Source organism: Salvelinus alpinus, chromosome 13, assembly GCF_045679555.1.
Source record: "Salvelinus alpinus chromosome 13, SLU_Salpinus.1, whole genome shotgun sequence".
Lineage (NCBI taxonomy): Eukaryota > Metazoa > Chordata > Actinopteri > Salmoniformes > Salmonidae > Salvelinus > Salvelinus alpinus.
In genome coordinates, this window is record NC_092098.1 from 87,960 (window position 1) to 110,693 (window position 22,734).

The 22,734-nt window shown below is 42.0% G+C and overlaps 1 protein-coding gene across 9 annotated transcripts in view; it reads right to left on the reverse strand.

Annotated features, from left to right (window-relative positions):
* Positions 1 to 3,395: 3,395 nt before the first annotated feature.
* phldb1a (pleckstrin homology-like domain, family B, member 1a) overlaps positions 3,396 to 22,734 on the reverse strand; it is a 78,822-nt gene continuing 59,483 nt past the window's right edge. For 6 of the 9 annotated variants that reach the window (XM_071337358.1, XM_071337357.1, XM_071337356.1 and 3 more), the window contains 14 exons: positions 20,849 to 21,004; positions 20,029 to 20,229; positions 19,208 to 19,357; positions 17,935 to 18,060; positions 17,595 to 17,753; positions 16,991 to 17,137; positions 16,644 to 16,766; positions 16,366 to 16,456; positions 10,757 to 10,904; positions 10,126 to 10,216; positions 9,672 to 9,818; positions 8,698 to 8,917; positions 5,977 to 6,062; positions 3,396 to 5,409 (listed from right to left, as the gene is read on the reverse strand). In XM_071337358.1, the coding sequence (XP_071193459.1) occupies positions 5,269 to 5,409; positions 5,977 to 6,062; positions 8,698 to 8,917; positions 9,672 to 9,818; positions 10,126 to 10,216; positions 10,757 to 10,904; positions 16,366 to 16,456; positions 16,644 to 16,766; positions 16,991 to 17,137; positions 17,595 to 17,753; positions 17,935 to 18,060; positions 19,208 to 19,357; positions 20,029 to 20,229; positions 20,849 to 21,004 (1,986 nt within the window). In that variant the 3' untranslated portion in view covers positions 3,396 to 5,268. The remainder of the gene's footprint in view (positions 5,410 to 5,976; positions 6,063 to 8,697; positions 8,918 to 9,671; positions 9,819 to 10,125; positions 10,217 to 10,756; positions 10,905 to 16,365; positions 16,457 to 16,643; positions 16,767 to 16,990; positions 17,138 to 17,594; positions 17,754 to 17,934; positions 18,061 to 19,207; positions 19,358 to 20,028; positions 20,230 to 20,848; positions 21,005 to 22,734) is intronic. The other 3 variants (XM_071337363.1, XM_071337365.1, XM_071337361.1) reach the window with 2 other exon arrangements.

The following is a 22,734-nucleotide window of genomic DNA, read 5'->3' on the forward strand; positions in this document are numbered from 1 at the left end:
GGGTAAGCATCATCTAATATTTTTTCTATATTTTTTCTGGACACTTTCCATTTTCGATATTGCTACTATGCAAGTAACCATTTCACTCTACCGTTTACACCTTCTGTATCCTGTGCATGTGACAATAAAACATACATTTGATTTGATACAGTGTGTGTTTACCAGAGATGATCATTTGAAGAAGAACATGATCTGCACTAAAGTAGGCTAAGGACTAGATAGTGTATTTTTTACCTGGAGTTTTTCCTGATTGTTGTACGCTTCAAGTTTCACCACTTTTAGTCTTGAAATATTTGGTTGTTTACTACACTACCTTACTCACTCTGTTTAGCACATGGTTAGCTATCTAGTAGATGTACCAAAACATTCAAGGGCCATTTACATGTTTATCAACTTCCAAAGCAGACATACTTTCCCATTGTTCCTCAACTGCAGTGTATTATATACCATTTTGAAATTTTGCAACACAAGACAGAATCGAGGTTGTAGGTCACATTTTGTCTCGATCTGTTTTCTAGCTGATTCAGTTCATCTTCTAAAGTTTGTTTCCAGAAGGCCAATTTTGTTGTCTTGTTCGTCTTCAAGCCAACCCTGTAAATGCACATCTTACTCGATAGACTTTACTTTTTTTAAACAGATTTTAACAGTTTTCTTTTTTTGGTGAGCATTGAGAGCATTTTATCTAGATTTACCTGGATATCCTTATCCTCTCTCCTGGTTACTTGGTGATACAATTCTCATTTACACTGCGACCCGGCCAAGATAAAGCACAGCAGTTCGACACATACAACAACAGAGTTACACATGGAATAAACAAACATAGGGTCAGTAGAAAAAAGAAAAGTCTATATACAGTGAGTGCAAATGAGGTAAGATAAGGGAGGTAAGGCAATAAATAGGCCATGGTGGCAAAGTAATTACAATATAGCAATTAAACACTGGAATGGTAGATGTGCAGAAGATGAATGTGCAAGTAGAGATACTGTGGTGCAAAGGAGCAAGATAAATAAATAAATACAGTATGGGGATGAGGTAGTTGGATGGGCTGTTTACAGATGGGCTATGTACAGGTGCAGCGATCTGTGAGCTGCTCTGACAGCTGGTGCTTAAAGCTAGTGAGGGAGATAAGAGTCTCCAGCTTCAGTGATTTTTGCAGTTCGTTCCAGTCATTGGCAGCATAGAACTGGAAGGAAAGGCGGCCAAAGGAGGAATTGGCTTTGGGGTGACCAGTGAGATATACCTGCTGGAGTGCGTGTTACGGGTGGGTGCTGCTATGGTGACCAGTGAGCTGAGATAAGGCGGGGCTTTACCTAGCAGAGACTTGTAGATGACCTGGAGTCAGTGGGTTTGGCGACGAGTATGAAGCGATGGCCAGCCAACGAAAGCGTACAGGTCGCAGTGGTGGGTAATATATGGGGCTTTGGTGACAAAACGGATGGCACTGTGATAGACTGCATCCTATCGGTACGCAAATGCTCCTCCTCCGCCATTCTCTTGTTGCTGATGCCATCATATGCTGACAGCCAGCGGTGAGACACAAACCTTTGTGTGTCTCACTGCTGGCTGTCTGTTTTTTTTGCCTATCTTAATCTTTTATTTTTATTGGCCAGTCTGAGATATGGCTTTTTCTTTTCAACTCGGCCTAGAAGGCCAGCATCCCGGAGTTCACTGTTGACGTTGAGACTGGTGTTTTGCAGGTACTATTTAATGAAGCTGCCAGTTGAGGACTTGTGAGGCGTCTGTTTCTCAAACTAGACACTCTAATGTACTTGTCCTCTTGCTTAGTTGTGCACCGGGGCCTCCCACTCCTCTTTCTATTCTGGTTAGAGACAGTTTGCTCTGTTCTGTGAAGGGAGTAGTACACAGCGTTGTACGAGATCTTCAGTTTCTTGGCAATTTCTCGCATGGAATACCCTTCATTTCTCAGAACAAGAATAGACTGATGAGTTTCAGAAGAAAGTACTTTGTTTCTGGTCATTTTGAGCCTGTAAACGAACCCACAAATGCTGATGCTCCAGATACTCAACTAGTCTAAAGAAGGACAGTTTTATTGCTTCTTTAATCAGAACAACAGTTTTCAGCTGTGCTACCATAATTGCAAAAGGGTTTTCTAATGATCAATTAGCCTTTTAAAATAACAAACTTGGATTAGTTAACACAACGTGCCATTGGAACACAGGAGCGATGGTTGCTGATAATGGGCCTCTGTACGCCTATGTAGATATTCCATTATAAAAAATCTGCCGTTTCCAGCTACAATAGTCATTTACAACATTAACAATGTCTACACTGTATTTCTGGTCAATTTGATGTTATTTTAGATGGACACAAAACGTGCTTTTGAACAGTAGTGTATATAGTTAATTAGATAGTTTTTGTGGGAGCCCTCTGCCCAGACAAACTCAGACTGGTTGGGGGCTGTGCACCTATGGCCAGGCGGGGGTCCTCCCTGACTCAGCCATTGACCCCTAGCCCACCCTCGTTAGCCTCAGTTCACTCCGCAGGACACTGTCTGTTGGCACTGGCATGCTGTCGGTCGACATTGGCTGGCTGTCCTTTAACAATAGCCATAGGAGGATCTCAGCCCCTGATGAAGAAGGGTGCCAGCACAAAATCTAATATTTGGAAATTCCAAGGACTGTAATAGCAGGAGTGGGAATGGGAGAACCCAATGCCCATTTTACTGCTGAACGCTTTACGTGTGTTTGTGTGTGTTTGTGTGTGTGTGTGTGTGTGTGTGTGTGTGTGTGTGTGTGTGTGTGTGTGTGTGTGTGTGTGTGTGTGTGTGTGTGTGTGTGTGTGTGTGTGTGTGTGTGTGTGTGTGTGTGTGTGTGTGTGTGTGTGTGTGTGTGTGTGTGTGTGTGTGTGTGTGTGTGTTGTGCATGCATGTATTTTAACCCTTCTGTTCTTGTTGTGTTACAAGGGATGAAACAAATAAAGTATAACATTGCAGGTAGAGAAAATCACTCAAATCCCATAGGTCCTGTGGAGGGAAGGGGGAGGGAGATAGTTACATCCCACTGGACTTCTCTCTCTTGTCCTAGATGTATTGCATATGAATGATCTTCTTAAAATGTACCTTCACCTATAAATGCCACCCAGAATATTTGTCACATTGTTATTTTTTTTTAAATGTTGAATATGTTTTTTATTAATATTATTTTTAAATAAATAAATCGTTAATTCACAGGTTTTTTTTCATAAAAAATACAAAAAGGAAAGAAATGAGCTTTTCTTTGGAGAACGTCTGCTTAAACAACCAGGCTTCGTATGGCATTCACATCCGCAAAGGTACAAAGTAACTATTGTACTTTGTTGTGTCTATTTAGTACACATTGATTTACTGTTTGAGCTGCCTGATTTGTCAGGGACAAAATTAAAGATTACACAATTGGTAATTATGCATTTGCAACTTTTATTTAAAAGGTGTTTATGTTGAGATAGTGTAAACACTGTCAGTACCGTCCTGTTCGCAGAGTAGAAGACTGGTTTGAAATGTTGGTGTGCTTGTGTTATGTTCCATATGAAAAGTCTTTAAAATAATATAAAAAACGAATATAATTTTTCTGACAGTCTGACCAAACATACATAAAGCATACAATAGCTGGCACAAAGATGTAGATTTCATCAGAATGAGTGAACTCTAAATAATATGCCATTAATATGATGACTTATAGTTAATGAAATATTAGACAAATTCAATAAAATAGGAATTATTTTCATAGGCAATATAGTAGCATATACACTCTGTTAAAAACATTTGGCAAAAAAAGGGGAAATTATCCTTTACAAATGTTCATATTGTCTTTATACAGAGTTCCCTTTATAGATCCATAGACAGTCAGGTTGTATAAACTCTCATTTAGCTAGTCTGGCTAAAATTCTATAATACAAATACAACACTTAACACTATTCAATCTGTGTCGCTGAAGCGCTAGAAATGTTAAAAGTAATTTCAGATTGAGCCGACATGCGCAGTGTCTACCATAAATGTAGTCTCCGCTAATGTGGGAGCATTATCTTTAAATTTCAATCACGCTGTAATGCTGAACTTCTGCGATACGGATTGAATAGAGCCCTTAAACTGACTATTATATTAAACAGAGTGAGTAAAAACACATCCCTTTAAGTATCGTATGTAAAAACCTTTCTTCCTTTATGATCTTTACTGGTCTGAGACCCAGGGCTACCTCTGGAAAGTTACGGGTAACTGCCAAAAGAAAGGAAACACCAACATAGTGTCTTAATAGGATGTTGGGCCACCACCAGCCGCCAGAACAGCTTCAATGCACCGTGGCACAGGTTCTACAAGTGTCTGGAACTCTACTGGAGGGATGCAACACCATTCTTCCACGAGAAATTCCATCATTTGGTGTTTTGTTGATGGTGGTGGAAAACGCTGTCTCAGGCGCCGCTCCAGAATCTCTCATAAGTGTTCAATTGGGTTGAGATCTGGTGACTGAGATATATATATACATTTACATTTTAGTCATTGAGCAGACGCTCTTATCCAGAGCGACTTACACACACACACACACACACACACACACACACACACACACACACACACACACACACACACACACACACACACACACACACACACACACACACACACACACACACACACACACACACACACACACACACACACACACACACACACACACACACACACACACACCCTCTAAACCCCATATGCTTCTTTAATTTAGGCAGTTACCTGTATATTGGATAACTTCCCATCCTATCCATGTGAGTCCTATCCATGTGAGTTACAGAGATCTATACGTCTGAAAGGTACAGGGGAGGCAGGTAGCCTAGTGGTTAGAGCGTTGGACTAGTAACCGAAAGGTTGCAAGATCAAATCCCCGAGCTGACAAGGTAAAAATCTGTCGTTCTGAACAAGGCAGTTAACCCACTGTTCCTAGGCCGTCATTGAAAATAGGAATTTGTTCTTAACTGACTTGCATAGTTAAATAAAGGTAAAATAAACAAGGACTCAAAGAACAGCAGTAGTGGAGTACAGAGCTGCAGACAGAAATCTGGGAGCAGCAAGCCCATGGTCTCTCTCTCTCTCCTGGGTCATGTTCATTAGGCACCAAACGGAAGAAGAAGGACTGAAACATAGAGGAACTACTTGGACTTGTCCAAAAATAAACAAACATTTTTATTTTCTGTTGTAAATGGTTTAAAAAGGTTTTTCCAATACATGCCCTAACAAACACAACCCTGTTGTAAGGTCTGTCACCCGGAGAGCTCAGTCCCTCAGGTCATGAACTGTGTGTATCCCTCCGCCCCGGTTACTATTACGTCCATCCAGATCCTCATGGCCTCTGGAGATGGGGCCACCATAAAGTAGAGCCGGTCGTGAGTCTTCACACAGAAGGTCAGCGACGGGTTGGGGCTCTGGAGAGAGAGAGAAGGAGAGGGGAAGGAAAATAAAATAAAGTATTATCAAGGTGAAAAATACTTTGTGGAAAAGAGTACATTGTGAGCACTCACAGTCACTCTGTAAAAATGTATTGCACTATCAATTCAACTTTATTTGACAGTGTGTTAATTATCACAAAATTAATAAGAATATAATTGGTAACTTGTCTTTGAATATTAATACATTTTGTTGACAAATAAGTTAATTACTGCAGCTCTCTCTTTGCCGAGTGCTCTTACACTCACTGTTCTGTGATTTGAAAATGCACATATATCTCCAGTAAATAACATCTAGTAAGAGCATTCTTTGCAAAAATTCTACATTCTTGCTAATTACCTTTAAAGTATTTAGAATCAATTTCAAACAAAATATTAATATTGGAATTAAAACAAAACAAAATCTGTACATTAACTAGTAAAAAAAAGTAATCACAGTAAATACATTTGAAATCAATTCAGAACTATCTCAGGAAGATGACTGAAGAATGTAATGACAATGTACTGAGTATTGAGCTGTAGAGGATAGAGTGAAGGGTTCTGTACCTTAGTTGCACTGCGTAGGTGATCGTAGTACACTTCCTCTATAGCCTGAAAGTAGATCAGTCCTTTCAGCTTGGACTCATGCTTATCTGATAGAATAAGAGAAAAAAAACAGTGTTTTAAGTTGTCTCAGATGAGAGAAAGGAGAATCACAGTATTTTATAGTCTTATACTGATGCAATAACAGGCCTTTCGGTTTCAGTATGAATTCGGACAAAATAACACTGAATTTAATTGTGTCAAGCAAGAAATGCTGCTTCAAGGAACAAACAAACGTAAGAAATCGTGAAATTAAGATATTGTAGTCCGTCTACTTTGTGAATCTACCCTATTTTTCATTGTACTGTATTGAACTGAATTGGAATTCAACAAGAATTTCTCTAAATGTTCTGTTTTTGATTTGCCTATATACTTAATGGTCAAATGCAGTCCAAAATATAAACTGCAAATTAATTACTAAATATACTTCAAATAAGTCTTAGGATGGATCTGGGACTGTCTAAAAATGCCCTTAATTAAGATAACTGAGTTGAATAGAGACAAACTGATATTGGAGTTAATAATTAATTCTCCCTCCTGTGTGGCAAAATAAGGATTTTTATGTACAGTACCAGTCAAACATTTTACACACACCTACTCTTTATTTTAACTATGTTCTACATTATAGAATAATAGTGAAGACATCAAAACTATGAAATAACATATATGGAATCATGTAGTAACCAAAAAAGTGTTAAACAAATCAAAATATAATTTAATATAATCAAAGTAGCCACCCTTTGCCTTGATGACAGCTTTGTACACTCTTGGCATTCACTCAACCAGCTTCACCTGGAATGCTTTTCCAGCAGTCTTGAAGGAGTTCCCACATATGCTGAGCACTTGTTGGCTGCGTTTCCTTCACTCTGCAGTCCAACTCATCCCAAACCATCTCAATTGGGTTGAGGCTGGGTGATTGTGGAGGCCAGGTCATCTGATGCAGCACTCCATCACTCTCCTTCTTGGTCAAATAGCCCCTACACAACCTGGAGGTGTGTTGGGTCATTGTCCTGTTGAAAAACAAATGATAGTCCCACTCAGCGCAAACAAGATGGGATGGCGTATCGCTGCAGAATGCTGTGGTAGCCATGCTGGTTAAGTGTGCCTTGAATTCTAAATAAATCACTGACAGTGTCACCAGCAAAGCACCCCACACCATCACACCTCCTCCTCCATGCTTCCCGGTCAGAACCACACATGCGGAGATCATCCGTTCACCTTCTCTGCCTCTCACAAAGACACAGAGGTTGGAACCAAAAATCTCACATTTGGACTCATCAGACCAAAGGACAGATTTCCACCGGTCTAATGTCCATTGCTCATGTTTCTTGGCCCAAGCAAGTCTCTTCTTCTTATTGGTGCCCTTTAGTAGTTGTTACTTTGCAGCAATTCGACCATGAAGGCCTGATTCACGCAGTCTCCTCTGAACAGTTGATGTTGAGATGTGTCTGTTACTTGAACTCTGTGAAGCAATTATTTGAGCTGCAATTTCTGAGGCTGGTAACTCTAATGAACTTATCCTCTGCAGCAGAGGTAACTCTGGGTCTTCCTTTCCTGTGGCGGTCCTCATGAGAGCCAGTTTCTTCATAACGCTTGATGGTTTTGCGACTGCACTTGAAGAAACTTTCAAAGTTCTTGAAATTTTCAGGATTAACTGACCTTCATGTCTTAAAGTAATGATGGACTGTTTGCTTATTTGAGCTGTTCTTGCCACAATATGGACTTGGTCTTTTACCAAATAGGGCTATCTTCTGTGTACCACTCCTACCTTGTCACAACACACCTGATTGGCTCAAATGCATTAAGAAGGAAAGAAATTCCACAAATTAACAAGGCACACCTCATGAAGCTGGTTGAGATAATTCTAAAAGTGTGCAAAGCTGTCCTCAAGGCAAAGGGTGGCTACTTTGAAGAATCTCAAATATAAACTGTATATATTTGTTTAACACTTTTTTGGTTAATACATGATTCCATGTGTGTTATTTCATAGTTTTGATGCCTTCACTATTATTCTACAATGTAAAAAATAGTAAAAATAAAGAAAAACCCTTGAATTAGTAGGTGTGTCCAAACTTTTGACTGATACTGTGTATATATATATATATATATATATATATATATATATATGTATCCTTATTCAGCCAGCGAGGCGCTTTAGTGTACATGGAAAACAAAGAAAGCAGACCAATAGCCGACAACAATTAAAAAGCAAACCCTTTGAAACCCATCCCACTTTTTCTCTTTCACCATCTCGCCTTTTTTGATTAGCCAAATCTGCTTAGTAATGAGATAAATGTTTTTGAAGATGTTGCGAGTTTGGTTTTGTTAGTCACGACCAAGCCAGCCAGGAGCTAGCCTAGCCTCTTTGCCTCCCTTAGAGACGCACAGCACCAGAAAGTATTGCAGCTTATTTCATCACCATCATCATCGTCAGGAGTGAGGGGGGTGAAAAGGCTAGGCGGAAGTGATCCGAGAGAGAGAGAGAGGAGTGGAGATTCGGAGAATAGGGCAGAAGTGGGCAAACCGCACCATAGGGAATAGGGTGCCCTATCTCATCTTCGGGGCCACAGAACAGAAATCTGTCATTAACCCACTAATAGAGTGGTTAGGCCATTGCCTTTTTCCTATGTGGTTCATAGAAATACATGTTTTGATTACGAATTAAGGAACGGCTTCCTTCCTCACCAGCATAGTAGGAGAAGTTCCTCTTGAGGCGGTCGAAGACAAACCAGCGTTTCTTCCATGACTTGATCTTGCCGCCCATCTTGACCAGGTGTCCCTTGCACATCTTCTCGGAGAGGACGACGTAGGGACAGGTGTCCACGCTGTGGCCCGACGACTCCACGTGGGAACGCAAGTCAAACTCCTCTTTCCTGATGGGTAGGTAGCGCGTCATGGGGCGGGCCTGGGAAGAGGACCGACAGGGAGGTGAAGAACATGACTTTATTGTCATAGAGACACTTAACATTTGTCTGTTTCCTTTATCCACCCCCCCCCCCCCCCCCCCTCCAGACACACTAACACACACCCCACAAAAAGGCTTCACCATAAAAATAGAATGACTAGTATGGATATCCCGTTCAAATAAATGGTTTGTGATGGGTGGACCGACAGCCATGTTGAGTGTGCCCATGAGTATTTCTGTTTCGACTGTAGTGGTCTGAGGCTTGGCTATGTCCCTTTTAGTAATTCTATTTTTATGACTATCACCGTGTGAATGAAAGTTTCATCCATATACTACACAAGCTGAGGCAGCAGTGTAGTGGGGAGACTTAATATGTGTGATAATATAAGTATTACTTAACTAGGCACGCCAGGTGCACCTTTATCATCCCAGAGGATGTTTGTTTAGTTTAATTGTTCATGGCAGAAAATATAGACAATTAAACCCAATCAACTGAGATAAACGCACTCGTGATATATATCATACTTTAGCGTGAACCCTCTCTCTCTCTCTTCTCTCCCTCTGTCTTTCTCTCTCTCTTCTTCCTTCAAACTCTCCATTCCCCTCCCTCTCTTTTTGTTTTCTCTCTTCACTCACCGTTTGATCTTCCCACCCTCACTCCCCATTTCTTGCCTTTCCTCCTCTCCACCCCCCTCTTTCTCCATCCTCCCTCCCTCCATCCTGTCCTCCTCTCCTGCTGCGTTGTTACACTAACCTGAGAGAAGTGCTTCTCTCTCATCTTCACCTCCTCCTCCACCAGTCTCTGCCTGTGGGTCGTCTCGTCCTGCAACCTCCTCTCGGCCTCCTCGCGCCTCCTCCGCTCCTCCTCCAACATCTGCCTCCGCGCCTGCACCTCCCTCTCCTGGGGAAGGGCGGGAGGAAAAGAGAGGAGAACAGATGGAGGAAGGGAGAGTGGAGGAGTAAAGATGAGAGAGACAGGAAGTATAGACATGTTAGTAGAGTGCAGGATGTAAACAATACCAAGGTGATTGGTAGGGTCAGGGGAAATAAGGGTTAATGATTGAGAGTGAGACACATAGAAGAGAATAAGGGTGTTGAGACAACTAAAACTCAGTTGCACTGTAGTAGAAGGAATCTCCATTTGCCATAATTATCGGTAGGTTATATGCTCCATTGGTGTTGGTGGGAGACATGTTGTTTGTACTCACTCTGCTCTCCACCAGCCTGGCTTTCTCCTGCTGAGCCTCCTTCAACATCTTCTCCATCTCCTCGATCCTCAGGGCCTCAAGCCCACTGCCACTACACGGAGAGAGAGAGAGATGTTATGTTACTACTACACAGGGAAGGGGGGGGGTGAATCTCAAATTAGATGTTTACTACAGTACTGCACTGGGAATGAAAAGTAAATAAAAACATGACTCCAAATCCAACAGTCTACAAACAACAAAGCTCCAAAGCAGAACCAGTTACCAGAGTAGCACTCCTCTGTGGATAACATTCAAGAAGCTTTTGTACAACACTATGGAGCTGCTATTATATCTGCCTCAGTTATATATGAAACAGTTTCTACTGTAGTATCTTCCCCGGGGGAACTCCATAAACAACTCAAACAGGTGAGGTTCTCCTCGCCTACCGCTTGAGTGGGTTGGCATAGCAACAAGCTAGAGTGAAACTTGTTGTCAAGGGAACAGACGTGTAACAAAACATGTTGTCAGGGGAACAAAAGTGAACACAGTGACCCCTCATCGTCAGGGACACAGAGAGGGCAGATTTGAGTGTTCCCATGGAAACAGACTGAGTTGCCGTGGTATCCCCGTCTCTCCCTTTCTCGTCTCTCACCTTTCTGGAGAACAGGCAGAGTTGTTGCCGGTGGAGACGGAGGTCTCGACGCTGTCAGAGCTCTCCAGGCTGAGGGTGTCGTACTGCGGGTCCCCTGAGGGGGGTGTCTGGTGGTGCAGGATAGAGTGGTGGACCATGGGAGGAGGGCCTGTGGGAGGAGGTGAAAACAGGACAGTGAAATGGTTATCTAATGTCTGCAGCGCAAGCACCACCCAGTGGTACTGAGATGTCATAGCAGGCCATTGTTTAGACCTGACAGAGGCCAGGTTATTTGTAAAAATGTCAACAGTGAAGAGGCGACTCTAGGATGCTGGCCTTCTAGGCAGAGTTCCTCTGTCCAGTGTTTGTGTTCTTTTGCCCATCTTAAACTTTTCTTTTTATTGGCCAGTCTTCTTTGCAAATCTGCCTAGAAGGCCAGCATCCTGGAGTTGCCTCTTCACTGTTGACGTTGAGACTGGTGTTTTGCGGGTTCTATTTAATGAAGCTGCCAGTTGAGAACTTGTGAGGTGTCTGTTTCTCAAACTAGACACTCTAATGTACTTGCCCTCTTGCTCAGTTGTGCACCGGGGCCTCCCACTCCTCTTTCTATTCTGGTTAGAGACAGTTTGCGCTGTTCTGTGAAGGGAGTAGTACACAGCGTTGTACGAGAGCTTCAGTTTCTTGGCAATTTCTCGCATGGTATAGCCTTCATTTCTCAGAACTAGAATAGACTGATGAGTTTCAGGAGAAAGTTCTTTATTTCTGGCCATTTTGAGCCTGTAATCGAACCCACAAATGCTGATGCTCCAGATACTCAACTAGTCTAAAGAAGGACAGTTTTATTGCTTCTTTAATCAGAACAACAGTTTTCAGCTCTGGTAACATAATTCCAAAAGGGTTTTCTAATGATCAATTAGCCTTTTAAAATTATAAACTTGGATTAGCTAACACAACGTGCCATTGAAACACAGGAGTGATGGTTGCTGATAATGGACCTCTGTACGCCTATGTAGATATTCCATAACAAATCTGCCGTTTCCAGCTACAGTAGTCATTTACAACATTAACAATGTCTACACTGTATTTCTGATCAATTTGATGTTATTTTAATGGACAAATAATTAGCTTTTCTTTCAAAAACAAGGACATTTCTAAGTGAACCCACACCTTTGAACGGTAGTGTATATAAAATAATAATTTTAAAACTTTAATAATATATACTAGTAAAAACATTACATTTCATTTCACAACACATTAAGTGTGTGCCCTCAGACCACTACTCGATTACCACAAATCTACAACACAAAATCCATGTGGACGTGTTTGTATAATGCATATGTTATCGTGTGTGCATGCGTGTGTCTGTGACTGTCTCTTCACAGTCCCCGTTGTTCCATAAGGTATATTTTTACTTGTTTAAAAAAAATCTTATTCTACTGCTTGCATCAGTTACCTGATGTGGAATAGAGTTCCATGTAGTCTTGGCTCTATGTAGTACTGTGCGCCTCCCTGTTCTGGACTTAGGGACTGTGAATAGACCTTTGGTGGCATGTCTTGTGGGGTATGCATGGGTGTCTGAGCTGTGTGCTAGTGGTTTAAACAGACAGCTTGGTGCATTCAACATGTCAATACTTCTCACAGATACAAGTAGTGATGAAGTCAATCTCTCCTCTACTTTGAGCCAAGAGAGATTGACAATTGTAATTTTCCTAAATCCCTCTTTGTGGCACCTGACCACATGACTGGACAGTCGTCCAGGTGCGACAAAACTACGGTGTGTAGGACCTGCCTTGTTGATAGCGTTGTTAAGAAGGCAGAGCAGTCCTTTATTATGGACAAACTTCTCCCCATCGTAGCTACAGTTGCATCAATATGTTTTGACCATGACAATTTACAATCCAGGGTTACACCAAGCAGTTTAGTCTCCTCAACGTGCAAAATTTCCACATTATTAATTACAAGATTTAGTTGAGGCTAAACCTTTAGTGAATGATTTGTCCCAAATACAATGATTTTCGTTTTTTTTTTATATTTAAGAATAACTTATTTCTAGCCACCCATTCTGAAACTGACTGCAGCTCTTTGTTAAGTGTTGCAGTGATTTCACATGCCGTGGTAGCTGACGTGTATTGTGTTGAGTCGTGTATTGCGTTGAGTCGTGTATTGTGTTGAGTCGTGTATTGCGTTGAGTCGTGTATTGCGTTGAGTCGTGTATTGTGTTGAGTCGTGTATTGCGTTGAGTCGTGTATTGTGTTGAGTCGTGTATTGCGTTGAGTCGTGTATTGCGTTGAGTCGTGTATTGCGTTGAGTCGTGTATTGCGTTGAGTCGTGTATTGCGTTGAGTCGTGTATTGTGTTGAATCAGATGGAGTACAATAAATAATCTCCTTCTTTTTCACATTTGCAACAGTGCATCAAGCTATTACTTTGCTTTATTTTAACTAAGGAAAAGTCTGGAACATTGTCAAGAGCACCTACACATGCAATAGGCCAAACATCTGGGCAACTCTGAAACAACTATCTGTAAAGGACACATTAACAGCAGCATCAGCTGAGAAAGCATGAAATACTCATAGACAAATATTTAGCAGAGGAAATATTTACATCTATATCATTCCTCTATCTACAGTGCATTGGACGCAGCAGTTAGCTAGAATGCTAACGCTCAATGATATACAGTGCATTCGGAATGTATTCAGACCCCTTGACTTTTTCTAAATTCTTATTCTAAAATTGATTAAATTGTTGTTTTTCCTCATCAATCGACACACAATACCACATAATGACAAAGCAAAATGTGCCTTTTACTGAGGAGTGGCTTCCGTCTGGCCACTCTACCATAAAGGCCTGATTGGTGGAGTGCTGCAGAGATGGGAGAACCTTCCAGAAGGACAATCATCTCCACAGAGGAACTCTGGAGCCCTGTCAGAGTGATCATCAGGTTCTTGGTCACCTCCCTGACCAAGGGTCTTCTCCCCCGATTGTTCAGTTTGACCGGGTGGCCAGCTCTAGGAAGAGTATTGGTGGTTCCAAACTTCTTCAATTTAAGAATGATGGAGGCCACTCTGTTCTTGGGGACCTTCAATGCTGCAGAAATGTTTTGGTACCCTTCCCCAGACCTGTGCCTGGATGCACAATCCTGTCTCGGAGCTCTACGGACAATTCCTTCGACCTCATGGCTTGGTTTTTGTTCTGACATGCACTGTCAACTGTGGGACCTTATAGAGACAGATGTGTGCCTTTCCAAATCATGTCCAATCAATTGAATTTCCCCACAGGTGGACTCCAATCCAGTTGTAGAAACATTGCAAGGATGATCAATGGAAACAGGATGCACCTGAGCTCAATTTCGAGTCTCATAGCAAAGGGTCTGAATACTTGTGTAAATAAGCTATTTCTGTTTTTTATTGTTAATACATTTGCAAGAATTTCTAAAATCCTGTTTTCGCTTTGTCATTATGTGGTATTGTGAGTAGATTAATGAGGGAAAATATGTATTTAATCGATTTTATAATAAGTCTGTAACGCAACAAAATGTAGAAAAAGTAAAGTGGTCTGAATACTTTCTGATATGGCTCTGTTGATGCCATATCATTGATGCAGACATTTTGGAGGGCAATATTTTCGCATCATAGTCATAGCTGGTCTGAATTGTGTGTTATAGGCTCGAATACAAAAGAACCATAACATTTTTCCTGAGCAAGAAAATACCCACTACCTGTTGGACTGTCTACAACTGGGGGATGTTCAGAGTTAGGTGGGAGGGACTCTGAACTAGATGGGAGGGACTCTTTGAAACCACAATGTAAGTGAAGAACAACGACACCCTTTTAAGTGCAGAATTCTACTATATGAGGCATTGTATCTGGTTTTGCATTTATTTTACTTAAACTTTATTTCAACAGGGAGTCATTTTGAGACCCAGGTCTCTTACAAATGAATCCTGCAAGTATACATGCAATTAATCAAACAATTTCCCAACAGTTTCCCCCTACAGTTGATCTTTTCTCCAACAACATCATCGTTTTGGTTCTAGTCTCAGAGGTGCAGCAACGTCCATGGTCTTTTGGCTATGAGGGAATTATACTGTAGAAGTGGGAGAAGCAGTGATGTGTACTAGTAAACTCAGCAAAAAATGAAACGTCCTTTCACTGTCAACTGCGTTTATTTTCAGCAAACTTAACATGTGTAAATATTTGTATGAACATAACAAGATTCAACAACTGAGACATAAACTGAACAAGTTCCACAGACATGTGACTAACAGAAATGGAATAATGTGTCCCTGAACAAAAGGGGGGTCAAAATCAAAAGTAACAGTCAGTATCTGGTGTGGCCACCAGCTGCATTAAGTACTGCAGTGCATCTCTTCCTCATGGACTGCACCAGATTTGCCAGTTCTTGCTGTGAGATGTTACCCCACTCTTCCACCAAGGCACCTGCAAGTTTCCAGATATTTCTGGGGGAATGGCCCTAGCCCTCAACCTCCGATCCAACAGGTCCCAGACGTGCTCAATGGGATTGAGATCCGGGCTCTTCGCTGGACATGGCTGAACATTGACATTCCTGTCTTGCAGGAAATCACGCACAGAACGAGCAGTATGGCTGGTGGCATTGTCATGCTGGAGGGTCATGTTAGGATGAGCCTGCAGGAAGGGTACCACATCACGTTGAGATTGCCTGCAATGACAACAAGCTCAGTCCGATTATGCTGTGACACACCGCCCCAGACCATGGCGGACCCTCCACCTCCAAATCGATCCCGCTCCAGAGTACAGGCCTCGGTGTAACGCTCATTCCTTTAATGATAAACGGGAATCCAACCATCACCCCTGGTGAGACAAAACCGCGACTCGTCAGTGAAGAGCACTTTTTGCCAGTCCTGTCTGGTCCAGCGACGGTGGGTTTGTGCCCATAGGCAACGTTGCTGCCGGTGATGTCTGGTGAGGACCTGCCTTACAACAGGCCTATAAGCCCTCAGTCCAGCCTCTCTCAGCCTATTGCGGACAGTCTGAGCACTGATGGAGGGATTGTGCATTCCTGGTGAAACTAGGGCAGTTGTTGTTGCCATCCTGTACCTGTCCCGCAGGTGTGATGTTCGGATGTACCGATCTTGTGCAGGTATTGTTACACGTGGTCTGCCACTGCGAGGACGATCAGCTGTCCGTCCTGTCTCCCTATAGCACTGTCTTAGGCGTCTCACAGTACGGACATTGCAATTTATTAGCCTGACCACATCTGCAGTCCTCATGCCTCCTTGCAGCATGCCTAAGGCACGTTCACGCAAATGAGCAGGAACCCTGGGCATCTTTCTTTTGGTGTTTAATGAGTCAGTAGAAAGGCCTCTTCAGTGTCCTACGTTTTCACAACTGTGACCTTAATTGCCTACCGTCTGTAAGCTGTTAGTGTCTTAACGACCGTTCCACAGGTGCATGTTCATTAATTGTTTATGGTTCATTGAACAAGCATGGGAAACAGTGTTTAAACCCTTTACAATGAAGATCTGTGAAGTTATTTGGATTTTTACGAATTATCTTTAAAAGACAGGGTCCTGGAAAAAGGGACGCTTCTTTTTTTTGCTGAGTTTAGATGGAACCAGACAGGGGAAAGGGAGGGGAGGGGCTCTGTTACCTTTGCTCTGCAGTGACAGCTGTCTCCTGGTGTCCATCACCATGTCTGGAGGGCCTGATGCTGACAGCTCCCTGGACACCAGCTGGAGACCCTGGGAGGGGACAGAGAGAGTTGGGAGTTATGAAGAGGTATTGCGTATACATGTAGAATACAATAGAGAATATCAGAATATAATATGGAATAGAATATAATAAAGGGAAGGGAAGAGCATAGAGTAGAATAAAATAGTTCCTACCACCATGATCTATGGGTAGAGGATGTATAAGAGAGTCCCTTACCTTGGTGGGTGTGCTTCGGCCCAGTGTAACCCCATTGGACTGTGGAGGGCTGGCAGTACCACTGACACTACTAGAGCGTGATGCTGTCTGACCTACATCACCATCTGGTTTTGACCGGTACACCTGAAGACAAGATCAGAGGAGTCAAACAAGTCAGTCAGACAGGTGACCAGAAGAGGTCTCCATGACACATCCGGAGACCAAGATGACTGATGCCAACAATCACCGCCACTGGCCAGCAACCCAACCCTGATCAAAATGCCAAACATAATATCAGGAAGTGAAATAAAGAATAGAACAAATAGAAGAGCGTAGTAGATTAAAGCAAAGAGAGGCGAGAGGTTTACCTGGCTAGGTCTGCGTGAGGAGTGAGACTTAGCAGGGAGAGGGGGAGGGCATGACTGGTGGTGGGGCTCCCCTGCTGACATTATGTCCTGGTACCAGCGCTCTAAGTTAAGGGCCGGGTTGTGAGGTCTAATCCACTCAGGCTGGCTCTGAGGGGGGTGGTGGTGCAGAGAGTCCAGGCAGAGGAGAGCAAAGAAGGAGAGCAACAGAGACAGGATGAGAAGCATAAAAGAGGTAGGAGGCAGGACAAATAAGAAGTAATAGAATAGAAATTCCTTGATATGAGTAATATGAAGCTGATGTCGAATACTTTCTTTTACCCAGACAGTAATAGAAACCATTCATAACATAGTCCGAAAATCATTCATAATGGATAAAGTAATTCCAGAACATTCTATGCGCAGAAAGGTTGTTCCATTCACCAAAAACGAAATTCTAACCACACTATATGAAAAAGGAGAAAGTTCAGTTTATCCTTACCAAAGCCCAAGATAACTTTATCCACAATACATTTGATTCCATATCTCCATAAACCCATATAAACGTGGTCTACGTGTGACAGTCTGAAAGGTAAGAGGGGTCTAAAGCCAGGAGGGAGGCACCCACCTCAACTGAGATAGCGGGGGAGGTGTCACATGGAGTTGTGCGGCAGGAGAAGGCAGGGTCAGCAAGGGCAAGCTGGAATGACTGGATAGAAAGCGCGGGGGAGGGGCCAAGTTTCTGCATCCCCAACATCTGGCTCAACTGACTAACTGTGACGTATTCCTTCACAGAGATAATCAACACACAAATGCGCACGGACGCACACACACATACAAACACACACGGCACAGGTTGGAGATATTGGGAGAGAGCAGAGAGAGGGAGGAACGTTAACCGAAGGTATATGTCCAAGAAAGCCAACAGAAACCGAGGGAATAATAGAAAGTAGGGTGGTTTATTCTACCTCGCCGGGCAGAGCTGCTGGAGCGACAGTGAGAGAGAGGCAGTGAGGAGCAGGGGAGGTAGAGTAGGTCGGGAGAGGACCACCGCTCCCATACATCTTATAGACATCAGCGAGCCTGAGGTACTCCTGCATCAACACCAAACACCCACAAGTTGAAATAAGGGATAGATTGTATACCTAAAGACAAAATACCCCTACATTCCCATATATTTATTTTTTTACATTTTAGTTATTCAGCAGACGCTCTTATCCAGAGCGACTCACAGTAGGGAGTGCATACATGTTTGTAATTTTTCGTACACACACTTTTGTATTGCTATCCTTGTGGGGACCAAATAATTGATTCCCCCCAAAAATCCTATTTCCCTAACCCATAACCCTGAATCTAACCTTAACCTTAACCCAAACTGTAACCCCTAACCTTAATTCTAACCCTAACCCTAATTGTAACCCTAACCCCTAAGCCTAAAATTGCATTTTTCCCTTTGTGGGACTGGCAAAATGTCCACCCCGAATATTCCTTGTTTTACTATCCTTGTGAGGACTTCTGGTACCCACAAGGATAGTTAAACAAACACACACACACACAGATTCCCACACACATGCACTAAGTTCCTAAAATGTATTTTGTATTTGATCAATATCACACAAAAAAATTACTCACCTCAAACTACAGTACAGGTACTCATCACAAAGGGTAAAGGTAAGCCAACCAAGTCACAAAAAAAACAGACAGACACTTGGTCCAAACACACTGGATCCAACGTCACAAATTGAGACAACCCCAACACAAACGATACAAATGTAGATGCAGAAACATTCAGGCACAGGCCACCTTGTCATAAGACACACCTACAGACTAACACAAACAAGGGATTCTTTTTCAAGCTTCTCAAAAACACATATTGGGGCGGCAGGTAGCCTAGTGGTTAGAGCGTTGGACTAGTAACCGAAAGGTTGCAAGATCGAATCCCCAGGCTGACAAGGTAAACATCTGTCGTTCTGCCCCTGAACAAGGCAGTTAACCCACTGTTCCTAGGCCGTCATTGAAAATAAGAATTTGTTCTTAACTGACTTGCCTAGTTAAATAAAGGTAAAATATAAAAATAAAAAATAAAAATATTCCTCTCATGTCCATTTCTATTAGTGGACACAACACAAATGCAGAGCAAGCCAGGTAGGATACGTCCCCCAAAGGAAGGGGGATTGTGGGTAGTGAGGTCAGGCTACATTATGGGTAGTTTAGTCAGTCCACATGCGTCAGTGTGTTTACCTCCTGTGGCCTGGTGGGACAGAGGTCAGGGGAGGGGGTGTAGGAGGAGGAAGAAGAGAAGGAGGCAGGAGGAGGGCAGGGAGGATGTGGAGGAGGGACAACCTCCCCCTGTACCAGGTCAGGTTCGCTGATATGCAGCACTGGTACTTCCTGTTTTCAGTAAAAGTTTTCAGTCAAACGTGTACTCAAAAGTCTATGGTTTAACCTGTTACCCTACTATTGTAAATACACTGTAAACAACACATACTAACCCTAATGACTATCCTCTATTCATTACAGCAACACAGCAGTACAAAAGCCTTCACCTATATCATTTAGACTAGAGGCCAGCTTGACAAACATAGCTGATCTCCTCTCAGTAAGAGGCCAGCTCAGTGATGTCAGCAAGAGGACAATTTACCCTAACAAGAGTCCTCAGCATCTCTGAGGTACTGCGGCATCACTTGTTAGTTGTCAGGCTTGTAGGTTTTTTTTTTTATAGATCCCATGACTCTAGGAAACAGTGACAGTTGCTGCTGAGTGGACTATTTATTTATGTATTTATTTATTTGCACACAAGAAAATGCAAATCAATATAAAGAGAGCTTTAAAGGCAAACAAAAAGAGCATGTGCCGAAGAGGTAAAAAAAAAAACTGAGGCTTGTATGGCACCTCCCCCTTTCAAATGATTCTAAAACAAAAACAAACAAAAAAGTATCCAGATTTTCAAGCCTAAGAAACAAATAATAAAATAATTGAAATACTATCTGAATAATAATAAATCAATAATAAATCAATAATAAATCAAGATGAATTCAATGGATTGTGTTCCTCCTTCTCACCTCTTTCATGGTGCTGCAGGGCTTGGGGAAGCTACGTCCTCCCGTCAGAGTGTGGTATCTCTTCTCCAGAGTAGACAGCCTGTCCTTCTCTTTATGAAGCAGTTGTAGGGCCAGGGTCCTGTCTTTAGCCATCCTCTCACAGTCCTGAGCTGCCTGCACCCCTAACTGGTTGGCCTGCACCTCCAGAGCAGCCATCTTCTCCTAAAGAACAATGGGCACTTCGCTTTACATCCCATCTTACAATGCAAGCTCGAAGTATTTTTTCAATTCCATACTGTTTCCATGATGATATGACTATTGTCGCTCTCACACTATTGTCCCAACCTGAACCATACTGAACTAGTTCTGATATTTTATTTTCACATTGTCCTTTTCAGTACGGTATTAGCAACTATGGTGGATGCTTAAAAACCTCTTAAGGATCGTACCCTTTTTTTCAATTTTTGCCTAAAATGACATACCCAAATCTAACTGCCTGTAGCTCAGGACCTGAAGCAAGGATATGCATATTCTTGGTACCATTTGAAAGGAAACACTTTGAAGTTTGTGGAAATGTGAAATTAATGTAGGAGAATATAACACATTAGATTAAGCGTTCTGCCCATACTGTATAAGACATGTCTATGTCCTGGAAAGTTTGTTGTTACTTACAATGTCATGCTAATCACATTAGCTCAACTATCCCAGTATAGGGACACCAATCCCGTAGAGGCTAACAACTAACCAGGCCAGCGTATTACAGTTCAGCTCAGTAGTGTGAAAAGGGTTCATAATGACCAATATGGTGTAGACTACTGTGTAGCAGTGTGTCCTGTTCTACCTTTCTCTTGGCCACGCTGCGGTGGTACTCGGCCCTTTCCAGGAGCAGCTGTCTGCTGAGCGTCTCCTTCTCTTCCTCCAGACCGCTCTCTCTCTCCAGCTGACGGAACTCCAAGTCCTCAAACTGCTTGGTCCCCACCTCAAGCGCCTCTGCCTCCTACAGATAGACAGACAGATGGACCAACAGACAGATCAAATCAAATTTTATTGGTCACATACCCATGTTTAGCAGATGTTATTGCGGGTGTAGCGAAATGCTTGTGTTTCTAGCTCCAACAGCGCAGTAACTAATAAAAAGAAACAAAAAGAAATTACACAAATTACACAAAAATATTTTTTTTTTTTTTTTTTTAATACTGCAAAGTTGCTTAGGAGCTAGAAGCAGAGCTGCCATGTCTGTCGGTGCCATCTTGCATCTTGCCATAGACACACAGACACAAACAGACGGACAGGTAAGAGGCAAGACAGACACACAGACAGGTCACACCAATTCAAAATGGGGAGGTCTTATTCACTGACAAACAGAAGTAATAACAGCATGAAAACATGTTCTTGGATTTAAAAAAAAATCCTATAGCATGCAGCTAGTTATTTCATTAGTAAAGTACATTTTGATATGGTATTGCAACATACACAGCAGAAAGGGCACAGTATACTTCTAGGCTACTTCACAATAAAAAAAAATAAAAAATACAACAAGCACATGCAAAGCGATAAAACTTCCAAAGTCCTGAATGAAGTCCCGTGTCCAAATGTCATTTCATTCACAGCTTTGACATGCTTGCTCTTTTCCAAGGCAATACATTTAAGCAGTTGCTGGGTGCTTTTTGGGTCCTTTTGATATTTTAAGTAGCAATTGAGCACCAATATTGCATTTAAAAGCCTGTTATGTTAAATGAAGTGCCCTTTAATATAGAACACATGTAAAATTCTATAAACTTGTTCCAAGATTCAACATTTTGCCATGTCCCTCTGTGATTTCTAGGAAACACACTTAACCTCAAAATCTTTAGTTTTCATTATCATTGTAAAGCCCTACTTATTTTGTAGCTTTGACAGTCATTTCTGGAGATTATTATTTGCTTATGTGATAAGTGATTCATTTTAAGGTATAAAAACAAACTCTGTTACGTGAATTGAATTAATGTTTCAATATGGTGAAATATTAATTTTAAAAAAATCGAAAGAAGCATTTAAACATCTAATAGTAAAATCATAGTGGTTCTGGTTCTGCTCTTTTTGGCCATTTTCTGGTGTTTTGTGGTGGAAAACTGAATGGGTCAACGCAAAAACTTGTTTTTTATTAAGTTGAACACATGCCCTTTCTGACAGAATGTTAAAATTATGTGAATTAAAACGCCTTCTTTTCATGAAGTTACACTACCCAAAATGGACTCATTTCGTGGAAAAACCCAGCTCTATTTGTTGTGGATGGGTGATGTTTTGTAAGGGGTTCTGACAGTAATGTAAATTGTATGACTGTATGATGTGTTATGATTGTATCTGCTGTACTTCAGGTGTTTCTGTCTGATTGTAGCCCATGGTTTGTTATGACTCTGGAGTCTGTTCTGTTTTGGGGCAGCTAGTTCTAGTATTCAAGTTCTAGTGTTCTACAGTTTTCTAGTTCTAGTATTCTAATTCTAGTGGTCAAGTTCTAGTGTTAAAGTTCTAGTGTTCTTGTTCTAGGGCTCTATTTTAACAAACCTATCGCTATGGTAAATCTTAGCGCTAGTGGTAGTGTTATATGTTCGGGGGACTGTCAGAAATATTTTAGATATTTTCAGAACCGGAATTATGGGCGTAGTAGCTGGCAGTGGCGTGAAAGGGCTGGGTTTTGATGAATAAACAAGTTGTGGGTGTGTCGAGGCTTGGCCCCTCAACGGCCAA